Genomic DNA, 19,763 nt, shown 5'->3' with positions numbered 1-19,763 from the left:
TTGAGGTTGTGGGAGAGGTGGGATTTGGAGTCTGAAGAAGCCACAGAACAGCAAGTTGAAAAGAAGGGGAGTGGGAGGTAGGAAGTGGTAGGGTCAGGGCGTGGAGAGCAGGGAAGGGGCTCCTTTGGGGAGCTGGCTCCTGGCTGCCGGTACTCCGTCCTCGCTATGTGACTGGGGCTTGGAGCTCCCTCTGCAACGTGATGGTCGGTCGAGGTCATGGAGAAGTTTCTGTCCTGCTCTGCTAGGCCCTCCCAGGGCTCTGGGTCCACTGTGGAGATGGCCTCCCTGCCCCCTCTTTCTTCCTCCTCTCCCAGCTCTGAGCAAGTACAATATTCCGAAGGAGCAGGGAGAGCAAGGGCTCTCATTTAGAGTGGGTTCTGCGAGGGGCAGAAACGGGGAGATGGGGTAAGGCACAAGCTGGCGCTGGGGCAGAGGAGGAGTGGGCATGGGGGACAGGCAGGCCTGTCCTCACAGGACCCCGCCCTTTGGAAGCCGAGGTGGGGTGGGGCATGGGTGGGAGAGGGAGGCCTGCCCCACGCGGGCAGGAGGCAGGCTGCTAGTGACAGAACCTTTCTCAGAGGTGTGACCTACAGGACCTTTTGGCAGGCAGGTCGGTCTGATCATGAGATGCCACAGCAAACTGGCCAGCAGGCCCGAGTCCTGTGTCATAGGGCCTGTGTCCAGCCCTGTTTCCCACCCCCGTGGGAGGCTGCAGCGGTATCCTCAGGCTTGGCGTCACCCCAGGTGGTACCTCGCCGTACCACCCTCCCACCCCAGGCCACACAGAGCCAGACCAAACTCACTGCCAGCCAATTGGTCCTGACTCACAGTGACACTATAGAACAGGGTAGAACTCCGCTTGTCAGTTTCCGAAATGGTAACTCTTTATGGGACTAGAAAGCCTCTCCTTTCTCCCGTGGGGGTGGCTGGTGGTTTTGAACTGCTGACCTTGCAGGGAGCAGTCCCACAGGTCACATCTGCACCATCAGGTGTAGTCTAGTGTAGACACCTTAGTAATGTGTATGACTCATTTTAATCATAGACTAATGTGATCTCTTAACTAGCTTAAATGTAGTATTTCTCAGATGGTGTGCAGGCTAAGAGCAAAGTGACTCTCAATCTTTCTGCAATGAGTGACAGCATTATTTGTTACAACATGATCAGTAACTGAGCAGAAGCCTCTCTTAACTTTCCTCCCCCCTCCCCTGAATGGCTTCATTCTCAAGAGAGGTTACTGATAGAGGCTTACAAGTCCTAGTTACCACCACGTTGAAACCCAAACACCAGGACAAGTTGACAAAACCCGCAACTACAGAGACACCCGCAGCAACTCAAAAACAATGGTGTGCGGGGAAGGCGTGAGAACCACGTGACTCAGAGCCTCCCTGGAGCTGGGTGACAATGAGGGCTCTGTCCAGAGGGCCTCTGGAGGTTCAGAGTGAATCGGCACCCACTTGTAGCTGGGTAGGCCTATTGATACACGAGCTGGGTTTCAGGAGCCCCTGAAGTGCAGTGAGTTAGAAAAATGGTTTTGAAACAATTAACGAAGGGCAGTTTTACAAAAACATCATCCACTGTGGTGTCAGCCCCCCTGACACTGTCAGGACCAGCGTGGGGGCTGAAACAGGTTGTCCATAAAACGAAGCCAAACCCGCTGCCATCGAGTGGATGCCGACTCATCGTGGCCCTGTCAAACAGGGTAGAACTGCCCCTGTGGGTTCCCGAGACAGTCTATCTCGATGGGAGTGGAAAGCCTGGTCTTTCTTCTGCAGAGCGGCTGGTAGTTTCAAACTGCTGACCTTGAGGGCAGCAGCTCAACACATACACCAATTCTCCCCTACAACGGCTCTTCGAGGGCTCGAGACGTGATTAGGTCTCTGTGGATCCAGGAAATTGTAAGACTGAGGATAAAGAAAGGGTCACCAGGAACCCAGGAACAAATTCAGTCCAGCCTCTGAGCTCACAAGTCCTCCAGGGGAATAATTCTGCTCATTCCAGACACTGACCTCTGTGATAGGGTTCACTTAGGGATGGAGAGGTGCCGGCAGGGCCTTCTCACCTCTAAGATTCCATGCCCATCACAAGGGAGGTATTCTTGGAATCATCAGAGGCATTAACATGCCTCTGACTGTATAAAGGGGCTGTGGTGGCGCTGTGGGTTAGGTGTCGGACTGCTAACCACAAGGTCGGTGGTTTAAACCCACTAGCTGCTCAGTGGGAGAAAGACGAGGCTGTCAGCTCCTGGAAGGATTTGCAGGCTATCAGAAAAAGAGCCACACAACTAAAGTCCACTGAGTTTTGCAAAGGAGCAAACCCCTTTCCTCTAGTCCCCGGTTCCTGCCAGCCTGACGTCCTGGTTCCTGCTGTGTCCTTTTCCACAGCACTCTGCCCTACCTCGGGGGAACCCTGGTGGGCTAGCGGTTAAGTGTTGGGCTGCCCACCTCAAGGTCAGCGTTTTGAAACCCCCAGCTGCTCTGTGGGAGAAAGATGAGGCTTTCTGTTCCCATAGTTATAGTCCTGCAAGCCCACAGGGGCAGCTCTAGCCTGTCCTATAAGGTTGCTCTGAGGCAGTATCAATTCACTGGCAGTGAGTTTTTTGGTTGGGGTCGTCATACAGATAGTGGAGAAGCAGAGAACTCAGGATGTAGCGCTGGTGTGACTTGGTTGACTGGCTGTAGGACAAGGATATATTACTGGTGACTCCCCCACTGACATAAGGTATTGCTAAGGCTTAGGCAGCATCGGCATTAAGCCAACGGCATTTGTGGGAACACAGATGATATGAATTAATCCAGAAAGGTGATGGCAGCTCAGATGGAAAGCAGCCTGTGCCGGCGACGTGGGCAGAGACCGGGCGGCGATCACTTGGTGAAGGAAGGAGCACACCGCTCTTTGGCAGGGCCTCCAGTCTGCGGTTCTGGGCTTGTGGGTGGAAAAGTGCTTGGCTGTCTGATTTCCAGCCTCTCTCTCGCAGGGCCGGGCACCCTTCCCAAGCCCCGCTGTGGTCAGTTCTCCACAGGTGTCGCTGCTTCAGCGGTCTCCAGGGCAGGGCCCACTACCTGGGCTGAAGGCCACTTTGGGAAGGATTTCAAAGCAGAATGACACCGTTCTGGTCACCCACTGTGTCACCCAACTGGGCAAGGCTGGAAGGAAGATGGGTGGGGCTGCAAGGGTGAAAGGCAGCCACCTGCACCAGGAGGGAGGGGACTGGTTCCTCAGAGCCTCCGGTGCCCCAGCCGCTCCGAGGGAGAAGGACAGGGCTGCTGCTCCCACCGTGGAGCTTCACAGCTTGGGAGACCCTCCCCAGCAGCAGTTCTCAACCCGAGGCTGGTGCTACCCTTTCCCAGGGGTCGCCCAATTCATCACAGTAGCAAAATGACAGTGATGAAGTAGCAACAAAAATAATGTTATGGTTGGGGGGTCACCACAACATGAGGAACTGTATAAAAGGGTCATGGCGTTAGGAAGGTTGAGAACCCCTGCTCTACAGGGTCGCTGTGGATTGGGTTTGGTTAGGGCTGACTGGCCTTTAGGGTCACCTCCCACCAAGCAGGGTGCTGGCAGGAGCATGCAGCTGCTTCCCAGAGGCATCAGGACTGGCCCTGGGCATGCTATGTTGCCAGCTACCAGGCGCTGATAGGCTGTCTGGCAGTAGCATTTGCTACTCTGGGGGCCCTTCGCTGCCAGGGGAGTGTTCTCTCTGTAGATCCTTTTCTGCGGCAGATATTTCGGGGAGGGGTTGCTCACAAACGAGCATGAACGGCTCCATAGGTCCTAAGCTGTTCCTTTCTGCTGGACAGCACAGGCAGGAAGACGTGGGGGGGGGAGTGAGAAGGCCACCCGGAAGGAGGCGAGAGGTGTGTGGATTCCTTGAGACTCCGTGGCACAAATGCTTGGCTTGAGAACCAAATGCATTTTGCTTTGCATGCACTGGGTTTAGTTAACGGGATTAAATGCAAATATCGTTGGCTGTTTCGAGTCCCCCACCGGTCCCAACAGTCCCTATTTCTCAACCCCCCCACATGCCTCACACACATGTTAGCTCATGAACCCTTGATGGCCTTTGGGTGTAAGTGTGGGGTCTGCAGACAGCCTGCCTCCTCGCTTAAGGAAAGAGAATGGCCCCGCTCCGTCTTCCCCACACTCCCTAGTCCAAAGGACCATTCTCCCATCACCTGGAGCCTGCAGCCCCCTCCCTCCCCCCTCACCTGGAACAGGTATTCCCCCGGGGGCACGTCGGTGATGTCGATCCACTGGCAGTCGATGTCATGGCGGTAAATGTCCCAGCAGCCCATGGTGATTCCCTGCTCGCCAAAGTTGGCACACTCGTAACTCTTCTGGATGTCTGCAGGCGGGACGGCAGGTGGCCTGTCACTGTCCACTCCCACTGCCCACACCTGACCCTCTCACAGAACCACACCCCACACGCCCTGTAGCCTCAACGTCATCTGGGCTCAGGAGCCCAGCCCTGCCCTCCGCGTGCGTTTATCAGCTGCCCGTCTCAATGCGGCCGAGCTCCTCGATTCCCACCCAGCCTCTGGCATCCCCACAGGCTGGCTCAAGTTTCCCCTGCCCCACAGAGCCTCCTCGGATCACGTTAGTCCATCCTGACTTTACTGTCCGGGCTGTTAGCCTAGGAATGAGTGTCCTTTATCTGGGACCGCTCACGTGCGTCTTCTTTTGCCTCCTGGGAGTGTTCTCCTGGCTCCCTGTGGACTAGCAGCAATTCCAGCGGAGGCTCTAGGGCTGGCTTATTTGCCACCTTCACTGCCTGGCACAGCTGGCGTGCAGAAACAGCTTGCTGTTTGACTGCAGTACTCAGTGGCTGGGCGCTCCAGTGAACAGCTCAATGAGTACACACTTCTGGGAAGGCTCTCAGGTGGGGGCATTGCTCTAGGCATTGGGGACACCAAGAGGAATGAGAACCGTAGGTCCCATGGGATGGCAAACAGCTTGTCCCAGTGCAGGCACGAGGCCCTGCTGGAAGGGTGAGCAGAGCGCTGGCTTGGCCAGGGGAGACTGGGGACCTCAGAGCGGGGAAATTTGCCATTGGATCTGAATGGCTGGGTGGGATATGAGCCAATTGGCAGTGGGGTAGGTGGGAAGGAAGGATCCTGACAGCCAGTTGGTGAAGGCTAGATGGGTCAGGGTGAAGGGTTTGAAGCATATGTACCCTGGAGACTGTGTGGAGGTCCGCGGTGATCAGGCCTCCCCACACCCTGCACCCTCAAGCAGTAGCTGTGGAAGAACTCATGCAGCCTATTCAGAGAGCCGCCTCTTTATAGTCCGGCTGGTGAAGCCCTAAGTACAGACGTGTCCGGAGCCTGCGGGGCTAGGATGACACAGCCCAGTATCCCTCCAAAGATCCCACCTCCCTCCCTAAAGGGATACCTCCTTCACATTCTGTGTCCTCCAAGCAGAAGCTGGCTTTGTGGCCCTGCGCCACCTTAGTGCCGTTGAGGTTCAACAGGTCGTAGTGGGTGAACACCTCCATGCTGTGGTAGTGCCTAGGAGCGAGAGAGAGGTGGGAGGTCACTGTGTGGAGCAGCTTCTGTGCTTGTGGGCAGTGTGCTTCCAAAGCCACCCAGAGCAGCAGGCTCCAGAATAGTGCTTCCCAAAGTGAGCCATCGGGCGGGGAGGTTGGGCTACAAAAGCAATACCTACACTTTATCCTGGATTATGGGCTACATGGTTTTTAATTGCAGTGGAGGGGGGGGGGGGGTTAGGCGGGGGGAGGACGACACCGAGTAATTTTTCCCCCCAAAAAGGGGGCAGTAGGCCAAATTAGCATAGGAAACTATGGTCCAAAGAGTGGTCAGGCTGGGAGAGGAGTGGGCACCGAGGTGGAGACTGGGGAAGGACAGGCAGATGCAGAAGCGGGTGAGGGTGGTGCTGCTTCAATGCATAGGCCCTGGAGTCTGATGAGCAAGTTCTCTGATCCACTCAGTGGGAGTGCGTATACATACTTCAGGGGAGCACCATGGGTATTAATTAGTGAGGTGAACGGAGAAGCACAGGACCCAGTTCTCCTTCTCCCTTCTTGTTCTTCTTCCTCCTCCTCCTCCTCCTCCTCCTTCTTCGTCACCAGGGCCCTGCTTTAGGTCTAAATTGGAACGCACCGACCATTTCTACGTGTCACCCTTTCTTCAGACGGAGGAGAGTCAAACCCACATGTCTTCTTAAATAATCTTTCGAGTAGGACGACGGTAGGAGAGGAAAGGAAGCAGAAAGGAGGGTGGGCAGGTAGAGGAAGGGGCCAGCAGGAAGAATGAGCATCACCAACGATGGGCGTGAGGCCTGAATATGCGACGGCACGCAGCGGTGACAGGCGGAGAGGGGGGTCTGAGTGGACCCCAGGGCCTGCACCGCTCCTCATTGACCCTGGAAGGTGCAGGGCAGCCCCAGGGAGCTGCAGGGAGCTGGTGTTCCTGACCCAGGGGAGAAGAGAGCTCTTGCGGGCATGGGGAGCTGGCCGACTCATCCTCAGAGCGTGTGCCCCGGACTTGTGCGACTGCCGCCCTTCACCTGGACGACAGCTTACATCCTGATGTACCATTTCCTCCCTGGTGCAGCGGCCAGGACAGAGGCCGGTTCTCAGAAAGGGGCTCAGAATAAACAAGGGGACACCTGGCTGCCACCTGGAGCCGGGGCGCCTTCTTGAACCTCTCAGGCGGGTTTGGGACAGACCCAGGGCTGAAGAAAGCAGGCCTTCTTTAGGTTGAACCTAAGCTGCCACATGTGTCGAGAACAACGGCAACCATTCACACACTCACATACGGCTTGCCTCCGCCTATCTGTCGGGACATGGCATTTGGCACTGTGGGAATCTGAAGAGTAAGGCATCCAGGTACGGGCGGGTCGAGTCGCTTGTTTGGCTTAGCGGAAAGGCTATTTGTTCCCCAGGCTGAAGGATGCTGTAAGGATCGAATAAGACAGAGCCTATACAAGAGCTTCAGCCTGGCTTGTCATGGAGGGGGGTCCTTGGCACCTGTCAGCATCCTCCCCAGCCTCCTTACTCCTGACGCCAGCTTCCTGACACACCCCCCCCATGCCCCGGCCATCGTGCTGTTTTCTGGGGCTCCCTCCCCGGTGACCAGACGTAGAGTGCTGGGGGAAGAGGAGAATTAAAAGGATAGGTTTTTGGAGAGGAAATTAGAGGCTCATTTTTCTTCCTCCTGTGTTTGCTGACACTAAAAATAATACAAGAGGCTCCTCAGTGGGTCTCTCCCAGTTGGCTGGCGTTTCCGGGGCAGCGGTTCTGGGCGAGTGGCTCGCCGAACACACTCACAAGGAGGCATTCTGCAGCAGCCGGCGATGACTTTGAAAGTATCTTGTCTGGCTTCCCGAAGCAGCCAGATGAGACAGGAGGTCTGACTCACTGCCTAAAAAACGTCTGCCTCGTTCAGAGAGGGGCTTATGTTACTCTGTTTACCGACTGGACAGACTGAGGAGAAACACGTTTATGGTTCGTTGTCTAAACAGAATTCAGACAGGAGTTCCCAGACACTGTTGTAGGGCGGACCATGGCCCACCTCTCCGGCCTCCTGTGGACCTGGTTTAAAATTCCTCCCCTCATCTTTAGATTTTCCTTCCCAGAAACAGCACCAAGGGCTCCAGTAGAAAGAAAGTGTTGGAAATGTGCTTGACACAATGGATGGATGGATGGATGGATGGATGGATGGATGGATGGATGGATGGATGGATGGTGATAAGGGCAGTATGAGCCCCCAGTAAAATGATTTAAAAAAATAAAGAAACCACTGGTTTGAAGCTCCCAATTTAAACTAGCTTCTGTCCTGGAGCCTCTGATCGATGATGAAAAGTACACAGCAACTGGGGCTACATCTTGTTCCCAGTAGGAAGGTTTGAGAACCTGGAAGCACCCCACCTCCGCACCCCCAGACTTCTCCAGGATGTCCCAAGAAACAGGCCGGCGCTGGGAGGATGGGAGGAAGCATGCTGACTGTGAAGACGTCTTTCCCTCTCCAGTTCAAGGTGTCTTGACCTTTCCGAGCCTAAAAAGAGGAGGCCTGATCACAGAGACCCCAAACTCCCAAACCAAACGCACGCCATCGCGTTGATGCCCACCCACAGGGTAGAATGGCCCCTGTGGGTTTCCGAGACTGTAAATCTCTATGAGAAGAGAAAGCCTCATCTTGCTCCCAAGGAGAGGCTAGTGGTTTCGAACTGCTGGCCTTGTGGATCCCAGCCCAACGCATAACCACGTCACTGCCAGGGCTCAAGGTATAGACCCGGAAACTCAGACTTGCAGAGAAACCCCAGAATGCTCGTAAGAGAGCTGGATACCCAAGACCCTAGTGAGCTACCTAGCTCTGACTGGCCCCAGTCTAAAGGCTGAGATGGGTGCATCCCAGTCCCTGGGTGAAGGAAGCAGGCTGACAGCAATGCAGATGTTATTTTAAGAGATGACGCTAGTCCAGGCAGGAGCGATTGCGTGACAGAACAAGCTAGTTCCGAGAAAGATGGGAGGCTCTGTTTGTTTGTTTTTATCATAGGTCTTTGAGAGTCTAAATGAAATATTCAACCAGAGAATCCGTGGACTTTGTGCCAAAGACCTTTTGGTTCTCTCTCTTTCCCCTCAGAGTCCCTGGGCGGTGCAAACGGTGACAGTGCTCATCAACTGACTGGGAGGTGGGAGGTTCGAGTCCTGCCTGGGGTGCCTTCGAAGAAAAGTCTGGCATCTACTTTGGGGAAACCGGCCATTGCACACAGCACCGTGGTGCTCAGGTCTGATGCATATGGGGCTGCCAGGGGTCCAAACTTGATGGTGCCTGGTCAGACTTTGAGAAATCTGTCCCACAATCAGTCTCACACCTGCGGTGAGGCCTCCAGAATGGAGCCACGGGCCAGCACCCTGCAGAGACCAAGAGTGCACACATCCTCCGGAGTTTGTCTAGAGAACACTCAGTACGGGGTCCAGTCCCAGGGGACCCAGCCATACAGGGCCAGGGCTCCTTGGCTCGCTCTGCCCAACAGTCCCACGTGTGAGCGGCGGCCCCTGGGGAGGAACACAGCTCCACAGGTATGATGAAAACAGAGCCTCCCTCACATCTGCAGGGCTTGTCCCCACCCCTGCAGGACCAGAGGACTGCTCAGCACATGGGGAGTCAGGGCAGAGCAAGCAGAAGTCTCCCTTTGCAGCAGCGTGGCATCTTTCTGTAGCTCAGAGGGAAGCTGTTACCCCGGCTGGAGCCTCCACCTCTCTGCTCCTTCAGCTCCTATATCTCCTCACCCAGGACATCCACGGAGGGGCAGGCACAGTCTCTGGAGCCCCGGGGGCAGGGATACCCCAGACCCTAGTGAGGTACCTAGTCAAAGGCTGTGTTGGGTGCATCCTAGCCCCTGGGTGAAGGAAGCAGGGGACCCCCAAGATCCTCAGCCAAGGGCCACCAGGCACACAAAAGACAGTGTCTAGGAATGAAAGGATAATGTCTGGGAAACTCTCCCGGGGTGCCCATCTTTATGTTTCATCTTGGGGTTCTCAAAGAACACAGCTCGGTGGCTCATTGCTGGGTGAAATCAATCGGAAGTGAGTGTCCCCCATGCATACTAACTGGAGCCAGTGGTGCTCAGTTTGGGCTCCACACATGGGCTTCAGAGTGCAGCACATCTGCTGAAACCAAATGCGAAGTCTTCTAAATGGTGGTTTCTTTTCCCACAGAGGGGAGGAAGGACCAGCTCTCCTCTGGCTCCTAAAGGGATTCCCAGAGGTTTGGGGCCAGAGTCCTGTTGCAAAGGCCCCCCTCAAAGCCTGGAGAAGTCTCTTGCTCTTGGTCCTCTCACCTTTGCCCAGCCTGGCCATGGCTTCCTGGGATGTGGCCCCAGCTGGGGAAGGGACAGGGGCTTAGCCGGCGTATTGCCTCCTACTCATCGCACCCCCCACCATCGACTGGAACATCTGCAAATCAAGGAAGGACCAGACCACGGGGGGCGGGCCACCCCCAGGGCTTCCAGACCAGAAAAAGCACTTCAGTGATGTCATCATGTGACTATTCTTAGAGGACTGAAGGGTTCCTTGGCGAGGCCATAAGTATATGTCCCCAGTAATCTCTGGGTGGACCACCATATGGAGGGCAGAGATGCAATTTCCTTCCACTTACAGACCCTGGGCAGTGTCAGCCCCTGCAGATGTGGGGCATCCACCCAGATGCTCCCTACAGGAGGTCACCACCGGTACACTTAGTTCACTCTTGGGCTCGCAGCTGGGGAAGGCCGACACTCTTCTTTCTATCTTAAGGCCCCGCACACAGTCTTGGCTAATTCAGATGTCCAGAACACTCAGATACAATTGTATAGGAAAAACAATTGTATAGGGTATACCCAGGGTCTCTTCATTGGAAACAGGTTGAACAACTGTATTCCCCAAACTGATTGGAATATGATGAGGATCCACATTGTGATCTGCAGAAGCCAGAGATGGCTTTCCCGTTGGGAGTCGGCAGAGATGAGGGAAAGAAAGTCCTCCGGAGTTGGGCAGGCCCAAGTCGGGATCCCCGCCCCGTCGACTCCTCGTGTTATCCTGGGACAGTTGCAGAAACCTCGCGCCTCCAATTCTGTCACTGTGAAACGAGGGTTAGTGCATGTGTGCGCACTTAGAAGGGGCTTGGTCAGTGCTAGTTTCTTGGCCCCTAACAGGGGTGGCATCACATTTTGGAGCTGGAAGGAAGCTTCAAGGTCATCTAGGCCGGAGTTCATCTAGACCTGCACACGTGGGGAGCCAGGTAAACTGCAGGCTGCAATGCGTAGGTCTGCAGGGGAGCCTGGGAGTCAGCATTTCTCTGGAGAGACCGAGCCTGCTGGCCCTCGGGACTCACTTGTGGATGCTGGAATCTGGTACAAACCGGTGCCTGGTTTTCTTCAGGAGCTCTCTGTGGCACTGACAGGGAGCCACCACACCCAGGCCTCTGGTAGAATAACAGAGGTGCCCTCCCTTCCTTTCCCATCCAGCAGGCTTGCTTCTATGCCCTCTACCTGCCCAGCTCAGGCCCCAGCAGGAGCATGTGACCAGTCAGTGTGCGATGTAGCAACGATGAAACATACAACTTTCCTCTAGTTCCTAAATGCCCACCCCCACCCCCACCCCCCACTATCATGATCCAAATTCTACCTTGCAAGTCTGGCTAGATCAGAGGATGGTACAGATAGGAACTGGAAACACAGGGAATCCAGGACAGATGATCCCTTCAGGACGAGTGGTGTGGCGATACTGGGAGCGTAGAGGGAGAGTGGGTTGGAAAGGGAGAACCGATTACAAGGATCTACATGTGACCTCCTCCCTCGGGGATGGACAACAGAAAAGTGGGTGAAGGGAGACGTCGAACAGGGCAAGATATGACAAAGTAATAATTTATAAATTATCAAGGGCTCATGAGGGAGCGGGGAGTGGGGAGGGAGGGGAAAAAATGAGGACCTGATGCCGGGGGCTTACGTGGAGAGCAAATGTTTTGAGAATGATGAAGGCAGTGAATGTACAAATGTGCTTTACACAATTGATGTACGTATGGATTGTGATAAGAGTTGTATGAGCCCCTAATAAAACGATTAAAAACTTAAAAAAAAAAAAGAATCAAGAATACACCACACGTATGCGCGAGCACACGCATGCACTCACGTGGTTCCAGCTGGAGCTGGCCTTAGTGCTAGGACCCCACTCTGTTTCTGCGCAGCATTTACAGCCCTGAGGCTAGCTCCACCCACCGGCAGGGACACCAGATGTGTCCCAGGCGATGTGGCCCGGCTGGCCAGCAGATGCGGCCGGTTAAGAGACAAGTTGTGTTTAGAGAGTAGGTCTTGTGACTCTTGGCCTAGCGCTCCTGCCTCCACACCCATTGTCTTCTCACAGGTCTTTACAATTTGTACTGCGGCTTAAGCTACATTTAAAAATAAACTGCATGGCCAACAGCCGCAGATCCCCAGAGCACCCTCCCGAGCGTGCCCGGGGACCCTGGCTATGGGGCACACCTTGGCAAAGGCTGAGTGCAAGCTAGGGAAGGGACCTTGGGGGGGGGGGGGGTCGGGGGCTCACAACAAGTGATTTCCAGATGGGAGGGGTGTGGGAGACAAGAGCAGGGCTGGGTCAGGTGAGGCAGGCCTGGGCCCCAGGGGAGTGTAGACCACCGCCTCACTTCGCCCTGGGGTAACCATTCTGCCAGACCGGTGGATGGGCACTTCAAAACCACACACACTGCTATGGAACTGATCCCAACTCATGGCGACCCTACAGGGCAGGGTCGAACTGTCCCCGTGCTTGTCTGAGACTCCCACTCTTCAGGGAAGTAGGAAGACTCCTCTTTCTCCAGCCGCTGGTTTCATACCGCTGACCATGAGGTTAGCAGCCCAGCACCTAACCCACTCTGCTGGGTGGCCCCCGGCTCTCTCCAATCCCCTTTCTGTGGGTCTGCGCGATGTTGGCTGGGCACCTGGGGACAGTGGGTGGAGGCTCACCTGTGGCAGTCGTGCCAGATCCAGGCGTGGCGGCCATTCTTGGGTCGGAAGTCAGCCTGGCCGTTGTTGTGGATCTGGGAGGAGAAGCGGAGGAGGCGGCGGTAGCCCGTAGTGGGGTTGGTGTGGGCGGCCGAGGCCGAGAGGCAGTTCTCCTCCAGGGCACACTGCAGCATGACCATGGGCCGGTCTTCCAGGTAGGTGGTCTGCTGGACCATCTCGGCGTTGAGGACTAGGTCAGGAGCCGCTGGGGAGGGGCAGACAGGGTGATGAACAAGGCCAGGGGCCCTCACTTCCGATTCCTGCCTGGCACCCAGCCCTTCTGGAACTGACTCCAGTTCTCCTCCAGGTTACTTGGCCTTCTTGAGTCCCTGCCCCAAATTAAGCCGGCCCTTCTCTGGGCGTCCTCGTCACACCTCTCCAACCACTAGCCCAGTTGTAGAATCTGAGCAAGGGGTCACAAGAGTCTGTGCATGATTGCCCCTGACCTCCGAGTGGCTTAAACTTCAGATGTCCAGGATGACAGACAACCTACACATGTGCTACTGAGAGAGCACACCCAGTTGATAACTCATTCTGATCCTCCAGACCACGACGTCAATTTGTTTTCTAAGGTGTGCAACATTTATAGTCCATGGATACTGCTCCCCTTAAAAGATCGCAGAGCCTATTTCCCTGTTAACCCACACCGATTTCACGGTAATGTATCACACTGGATTCATAATCCCACCCTATGTTGTCTGATTACGGATGCTATTCTTTTCTTTTCTTGTTTCCTGTTGTGGCTACAGCTAAGATAAGCAGCCTGTAGTAAATTTGCGTGCATAACTTTATTTCTTTAAAGTCCCTTTCAGTAAGTGACATGACTGGGGCGCTGGTGGCCTCTTTCTGCTAATTGCCACACTGTCCCCTGCACAGGCGTCTTTGGGGGGAGTTAGGTGTCACTTGCTCTCTGAAGGATGAGCAGCAATTGGGGAAGGTTGCTAAGGCCAAGCCTTTCATCGGGGGGCATCGGTGGCACACAGAGTTAAGCATTTGGCCCCTAACCTAAAAGTTGGCGATTGGAACTCCTCAGCCACTCTGCAGGAGACAGACGTGGCTGTCTGCTTCTGAGTAGGTTACAGCCCTGGACACCTGGTGGGGCAGTTTTGTTCTTGTTTATGGGGGTCACTCTGAGCTGGAATGGACCTGTGGCAATAGTTTTTGGTTTAGAAACACACACACACACACACACACACACACACACACACACACACACACAGAGTTCATGGAGGGAGCATTCCAAGCAGCACAGGTAGCCTGGGCCAGGGCTCTGAGGTGTGGACGAGGATAGACGCATGTGTGGTCACCATGCAAAGGAGAGTCAGGGGAGGCAGACTTGAACAGCACGAACCTTGGGGACAGCAGACCAAGCAGTCGTGTGCATGGGAGAGACCAGTGTTTAGTCTGGTGTGAGGCTGGGGAAGCAACCCAGGGGGTGGGGCCCCAGGGAGGGCCCTTGGCCGTAGTCTCCCTGTAGATGGCAGCCGAGTGGTCACAGGCAGTGAGGGTGCGGTGGAAGGCAGCCGAAACCACACTGACAGGTGAAAATCAAGTGACTGTGGTGGGTGAGGAGGGAGAGAAAGAGAGAGAGACGAAACGGACTTGCAGGCTGCCGGCATGTATGATGATTGCTTGGAACAGAAAAAGTGATCGCGAGGGAAGGCGCTTTACCCTCTCACTCTCCAGATGGCATTGAGCCATAGGAAGTCAAGAGTCTTGTACTGCCTCCTGCAGAGACGCTCAGGAGATGCCTGCAGTCTAAGCTGCGGGCGCTGTGGGCAAGGGCCCGTGGCGCTTTGTGGGTCTGCCACGGGGACGCAGAGGGCACACGTGGCTCCTGCTGAGTCAATCCCCACTCTCTGTGATGCCATGCGTGCAGTGGGGAGCAGCTTCCTGGTTGTCCAAGCTGTAACCTTTCAGAAACATGACCAGGCCTCACTGCTACTGCCATGGCCTCATAGTGACCCCAGAGGGCAAGGCCCAACTGCCCCTGTGGGTTTCTCAGACTGCAACTCGTTGCGGAAGCAGACCGCCTCATCTTTCTCCCACAGGGCTCTATGCCAAAACCGAACTCACTGCCACAGAGCCTGCTCTCACTATGACCCTATAGGACAGTGCCCCTGTGAGATTCTAAGACTGTAACTCGTTCTGGGAGTAGAAAGCCCCATCGTTCTCCCAGGGAGCGGCTGGTGGGTTTGAACTGTTGACCTTGCAATTAGCAGCACAACTTGTAGCCATGACACCACCAGGGCTGCCCCTAGGACCCTATAGAATTAAAACCCCAAATCAGCCTTTCTCCTGTCTCTTTTAACCCCGCCCACCAATAACTATCCTTCAACATCTGCGTTTAACTTATGCTTCCTTGAACTTTGTGTATGTTCACATTATCTTATTTATTTATTTTGAAAAAGATGGGGCATTGCAAACATAAGTTCATCATTAAAGCAGAGAGCCCCCACTAAGGGTGTGTGACCTCATTCTGTCTGCTTGCTCTATCCCCGGGGGGAGCTGGCTGAGTGTGTCTCCCCAGAGAGGCTGCTGCTAGGAGTTGAGCATCTTGCTTTCCAGGCCTTAGGCTGTCTGAGTCTCAAAGGAGAAGGGGTCGGAGGGAGGACTGAATGGACTGAGCTCCTGCAGCTCTCACCAGCTCCTTGGTGGCCAATGACAGCACATCAGTATGGATTAGGCATTGGCATATATCCATCATTGCATTTAATTCCCAGGTTTTCAAACAAACAAAAAACTGACTCTAGACCCTAGCAGTTAACTACCGTAGCCAGTGTCAACCAATAGTGACAGGTACGATCTCCACGTCCCCGGCCAGTTCCTGGGCTTGCTCTGCCTCCCAAGTGTGATCGCCAAGTGTGGCTTCCCAAGGTCCTGGGCTGGGTGGGGAGACGGGGGTTATAGACTCAGGAGACTCCCACACCCACAAGGCTGGCCAGCTGGCCCTCCCCTGACTCCTCTTGGCATGAAGCTACTTCTTGGGGTCCTGCCTGGAATTTCCCCTTCTATCTTTTCCTTTTCTTCCAGGCTCTTAGGGAGTCCCCGAGAAGGTGCCCTCAGGGTGTGGAAGGAGAAAGCAGGGGTAAGGGAGGTAGCTGATGCTGGCTGAGTACCTTCCTCAGAAAGGTGCGGAAGAAGGCATTCGGATCCACATTTAATTGATGAGAACAAAGAGTCCCCAGCCATCAAATGTGACAAGGCCACTTAATAGTAAACGCTGGCTTGGGAGCTAAACCCTAAGGCTGCCAGACTCCCAAGTCCCTCCTCCCTTTCACATTACTCGGTGTCATCCGGAGGAGCTGGGTGGTTGGAGGGATGTATCCAGTGGGGGCAGTTCCCTTTGTCCCTGACTCTTATCATGTCACTAGAATTCACCTCCCGTCCTCCTAGCTGGGATCCCTGGTGTTTCTGTGGGTCAAGTGCTGAGCTGCTAAGCACAAGGTCAGAGGTTCAAACCCATCAGGGGAAAAGACGATGCTATCTGCCCCTGTGTAAAGAGTCACGGTCCTGAAGACTCCAGAGGGTGGTCTACTCTGTCCCCCAGGGCCACTGTGAGTCAGAATGGACACTGCAGGAGGGAGTTTGGTCCACCCCCACCCCCCACCCTTTTGCTCAGCTAGTGGGCAGAGCCTCCCAGGGTGAGACAGATTCTCTCCTGGATCCTGGTGGGGAAGGTGGGCTACTCGCCCCCGGGAGCTCTCACTTTCTGAGCAGGCGACTCCGGCCCCCAACTGCAGCCCGCCCTGGGGGCAGGCCACCTCCTCATCCTGGTGGCAGTGGGCCAGGGACAGCTCTGTGCCTGAACACTTCACTCCGCTCATGACCACTTTATTGGCGTAGATGTTCCCGTGCCAGTACCAGGTTTCCTGGGGGGAAATCAACAAAAGAGACAGGTGGTATGTTAGCGGGCATTGCAACTTTCTCATTGACTTTATCCACTTGCAGCTTCATAAAGACACCCAGGGTTGATGATCCCCATTTTTCAGATGGAGGCAGCTGAGGCCCAGAGAGCTACTTACCCAAGTCACTGGTGGCAGTGAGAGAGAACCTAGCCCTTGGAATTTGCCACTGTCCTCCTTGGGAAAAGATAGCTAAGGCTGCAAACAAATGTTCGATGTTGAATATCAGGATGGCAAACACCTGCCATCCTGCGGCTGCTACCCCATCCCCAGCCTAGGACAGACATTGCTAATTGATCATAGCTTTGTCTCCTCTGAGCCTGAATGGGATCTCAGACTCCTTCTCAACACAGCATTCCGGGAAGACATTACCAATTGATCATAACTGTCAGAAGAGAAGATATCTATTTGCATGTGCCAAAAAGTTCGATGAGAGCTAGCCTCCAGATTTAATTCTGGGGAGAGCAATTAGTATGATGGCTCAGCACAGAGGCTGTAGAGACCCCAAGTCGATGATACTAAGCTTTAACGGATCTCTTAAAATTCTGGAGCTTTGAAACACTGTTAGGCTATGCACTCGCATTTCACAGAATTTTCCAGCCCAGGAAGGTGAAGAACAGAGTGGGGGAACCAAGTGGCGAGCTGAGATGAGAGCACAGGTGTCTGTGCTCTGGGGGTTTCTCAGGCTTAGGGCATGAGGTAGGGTTCGGGTTTGAGAAGTCTTCCTGAGATCCTCAAAGGAGAGGGCATTAGAGCAGGAAGGCTTCGCTCTCCCTCCGTCTCCACACCTCCCTGCCAAGCAATGTAGAACCTAGAGTGGGGACAGGGCTTGTGGTCAATGGGAGGTTTGGGACTGATGTCAAGCCAGGCCTGTATCACCACCCAACGGATGGCTATTATCACACTGGAGGACACGTTGGTCAATGCATTGTGGTCAAGCTGATTCTGACTCACTGCCACCCTGTAGGACAGAGGACACATGCCCCAGAGGGTTTCCAAGGCCGAGATCTTTATAGAAGCACCTCTTTCTCCTTGGGCACAGCCATTGGCTTCAAACTTGCAACCTTTGTTTTGTAGCCTAGCATTTAAGCACAGTGTAACCAAGAGTCCTTAGAATTTTTCTTTAAAACGAAACAATACAAACCACGGCTGACGAGCTGATTCAGACTCACAGGGACCCAAAGACAGAGGAGAATGACTTCCGTAGAGAGGACTTCCAAGACCATCACAGATGGCCTCATATTCCCCCTTCAGAGTGGTTGGTAGGCTTGAACTGCCAACCTTTTGGTTAGAAGCCCAATGCTCAACGGCCTCACCACCAGGGTTCCAAGAATTACCATACAACCCAGCAATTCCAGACCCAGGTTGGAATTTAAGGCAGGGACTGAAACAGATACTTCCACATCAATGTTATTTATTATTCACAGTAATGGAAACAGCCCCAGTGTCCACCCACAGATGAGTGAGAAATTAAAGCGTGGTGCAAGCACACAATAGAATATGATTCAGCCAGAATGAGAAATGCAGTTCTGATACATGTCGTAGCATGGATCAGCCTGGACAACATTATGCTGAGTGAAATGAGTCAGCTATATAGGGCCCCACGAAAGTTTATTGGGTGTAATCAGGGCCTGGGAAAGGAACCTGGTGGTGTAGTGGTTACACATTGGGTTGCTAACCACAAGGACAGCTGTTCAAAACCACTGCCTGCTCCATGGGAGAAAGAGGAGGCTTTCTACTCCTGTAAAGTACTCAAAACCCACAGGGGCGTCCTATACTGTCCTAGGAGTCTGAATCGACTTAAATACAGTGAGTTTGGTTTTGAAGGGCTGGAAGGAAGGGGAAGGGTGGGGAGGGAGAAACAGGAGTGACTGTTGAACCAGTACTGAGGTCTGTTTGGGCGATCAAAGGAAACACGTTTGGGACTGGATAGTGCAGCGGTTCCTTTTATGCCAACTTGCACCTGTGTGGAAGTGTCGGGGGTGTCCAACTTACCCCCCACGTCACAGCCTGCTGCTGCCTCCGTGGGGGTGTGGCCTTGTTCTAAGACAGACACCTGGAACTACCCCACCCCCCTTGCCCTTTGCCTTCCTCCTTGCCGAGATTATGTCCGGCCTCCCAGGGTGGTGCCAGCTGGCCACGGACCTGGAGAGCGGTCAGCCCTCTGCCGTGTTTCCACCGACCTTGGATCCAACGGACTCGCACCCCTCAGCCTGTGATCTCCTGGCTTCCCGCTTCCCCTTCCCACATCATCGGCCCGCAGCTTGGAGATGCTGAAGAGGGCCCCAGCTAGTATCGAACCCACAGACTGGAGCTGGGAGGTCTTCCTGATATAAATATGCTTCTTAACAGTAAAGTGAGCCTTTTCCCCCATGCTTATGTGTGAGTGCCGCTGCTTCGTTTCTCTCAATGATGCAGCTCAACACAGAGCAGCTATGGCTGCGCCTCCCGGAGTGGGAAATGCCGCATCATGGGCCACTTAGAAATGGCTAAAGTGGCAATATTTTTTGGTTTGCTTTTAACCACAATCAAAAAGAAAAAAGAAGGGGGCGACCATGAGGGTACTTCCTGTTCTAGAAAAACAAAACAGTAGTTCAGTGAAGGAGAAAAAGAAGGCACATCAGGATGAGCCTTTCTCTGGGCAGGGCGAACTTCTGCACGTGCGCTGGCATGGCTCCAGTCGTCTGAGCCCAGCTCCTCGTTCAGCGGAGCGGCGAGAGGCCAGGGAGGGGTGTAGCCTGTCCCAGGGCTCAGAGCTGTAAGGAGCAGGGCTATGGCCACCTAAGGTTCTCTGACTCTCGGCTCTAGTCCATGGCACTTTGCTGTCCCCCCAGGCGGGCTTCGTGAAAGAGGAGGCTGATTAGAGGAGCAGGGCCCCAAACGAACAAAGGATGGGGAGCGGGCTGGGGCAGGGGGTTCTCACCTGGAAGGCGTTACTGGCAAAGCCCAGGCCCAGCTGCCGGCACACCACCATGGCCTCCACGATGCCCCAGTTCTCTCCACACACTGTCCCCCACACCAGGGACCCGTTTCTCTCCACCAGCACCTCCACCCGGCCCTCGTAGGGGTTACGGCCCCCATTCAGTCGCAGCTGTGGAAGGAACGGAAGACAGGGTCACCAAGAGGGGAGGTGGGCGTTGGCGGGAGGAGATTCCTACCATAGTCCTGTCGGCTCTGATTTTCTCCAAGCTTCTGGTCAGACAGTCCTTGCCCCTCCTGCTGACCTGAATTCAGACTGAACGGTGCCACAGTGCATGGGGCCCGAGGCCCGTTGGGTGTGAAGGCTGTTAAGAAGGATGCACCCCGGCTATCAAAAAGTATAGCGTCTGGGGTCTTAAAGGCTTGAAGGTAATC

General features: G+C 54.6%; 1 protein-coding gene across 1 annotated transcript in view; it reads right to left on the bottom strand.

Annotated features, from left to right (window-relative positions):
- Positions 1-19,763, bottom strand: part of LOXL2 (lysyl oxidase like 2) — a 76,909-nt gene that overhangs the window by 2,337 nt on the left and 54,809 nt on the right. The window contains exons 7-11 of the mRNA XM_004707698.2: positions 19,333-19,500; positions 16,214-16,376; positions 12,466-12,709; positions 5,392-5,507; positions 4,209-4,345 (exon numbers count right to left, since the gene is read on the bottom strand). Of these exons, the coding sequence (XP_004707755.1) occupies positions 4,209-4,345; positions 5,392-5,507; positions 12,466-12,709; positions 16,214-16,376; positions 19,333-19,500 (828 nt within the window). The remainder of the gene's footprint in view (positions 1-4,208; positions 4,346-5,391; positions 5,508-12,465; positions 12,710-16,213; positions 16,377-19,332; positions 19,501-19,763) is intronic.

Source organism: Echinops telfairi, unplaced genomic scaffold (genome assembly GCF_000313985.2).
Source record: "Echinops telfairi isolate 266 unplaced genomic scaffold, ASM31398v2 ScPeMD7_9;HRSCAF=40, whole genome shotgun sequence".
In the NCBI taxonomy this organism is placed as follows: Eukaryota; Metazoa; Chordata; class Mammalia; order Afrosoricida; family Tenrecidae; genus Echinops; species Echinops telfairi.
The sequence above is the reverse complement of the archived record's forward strand: the minus strand, read 5'-3'. Positions and strand labels throughout refer to the sequence as shown.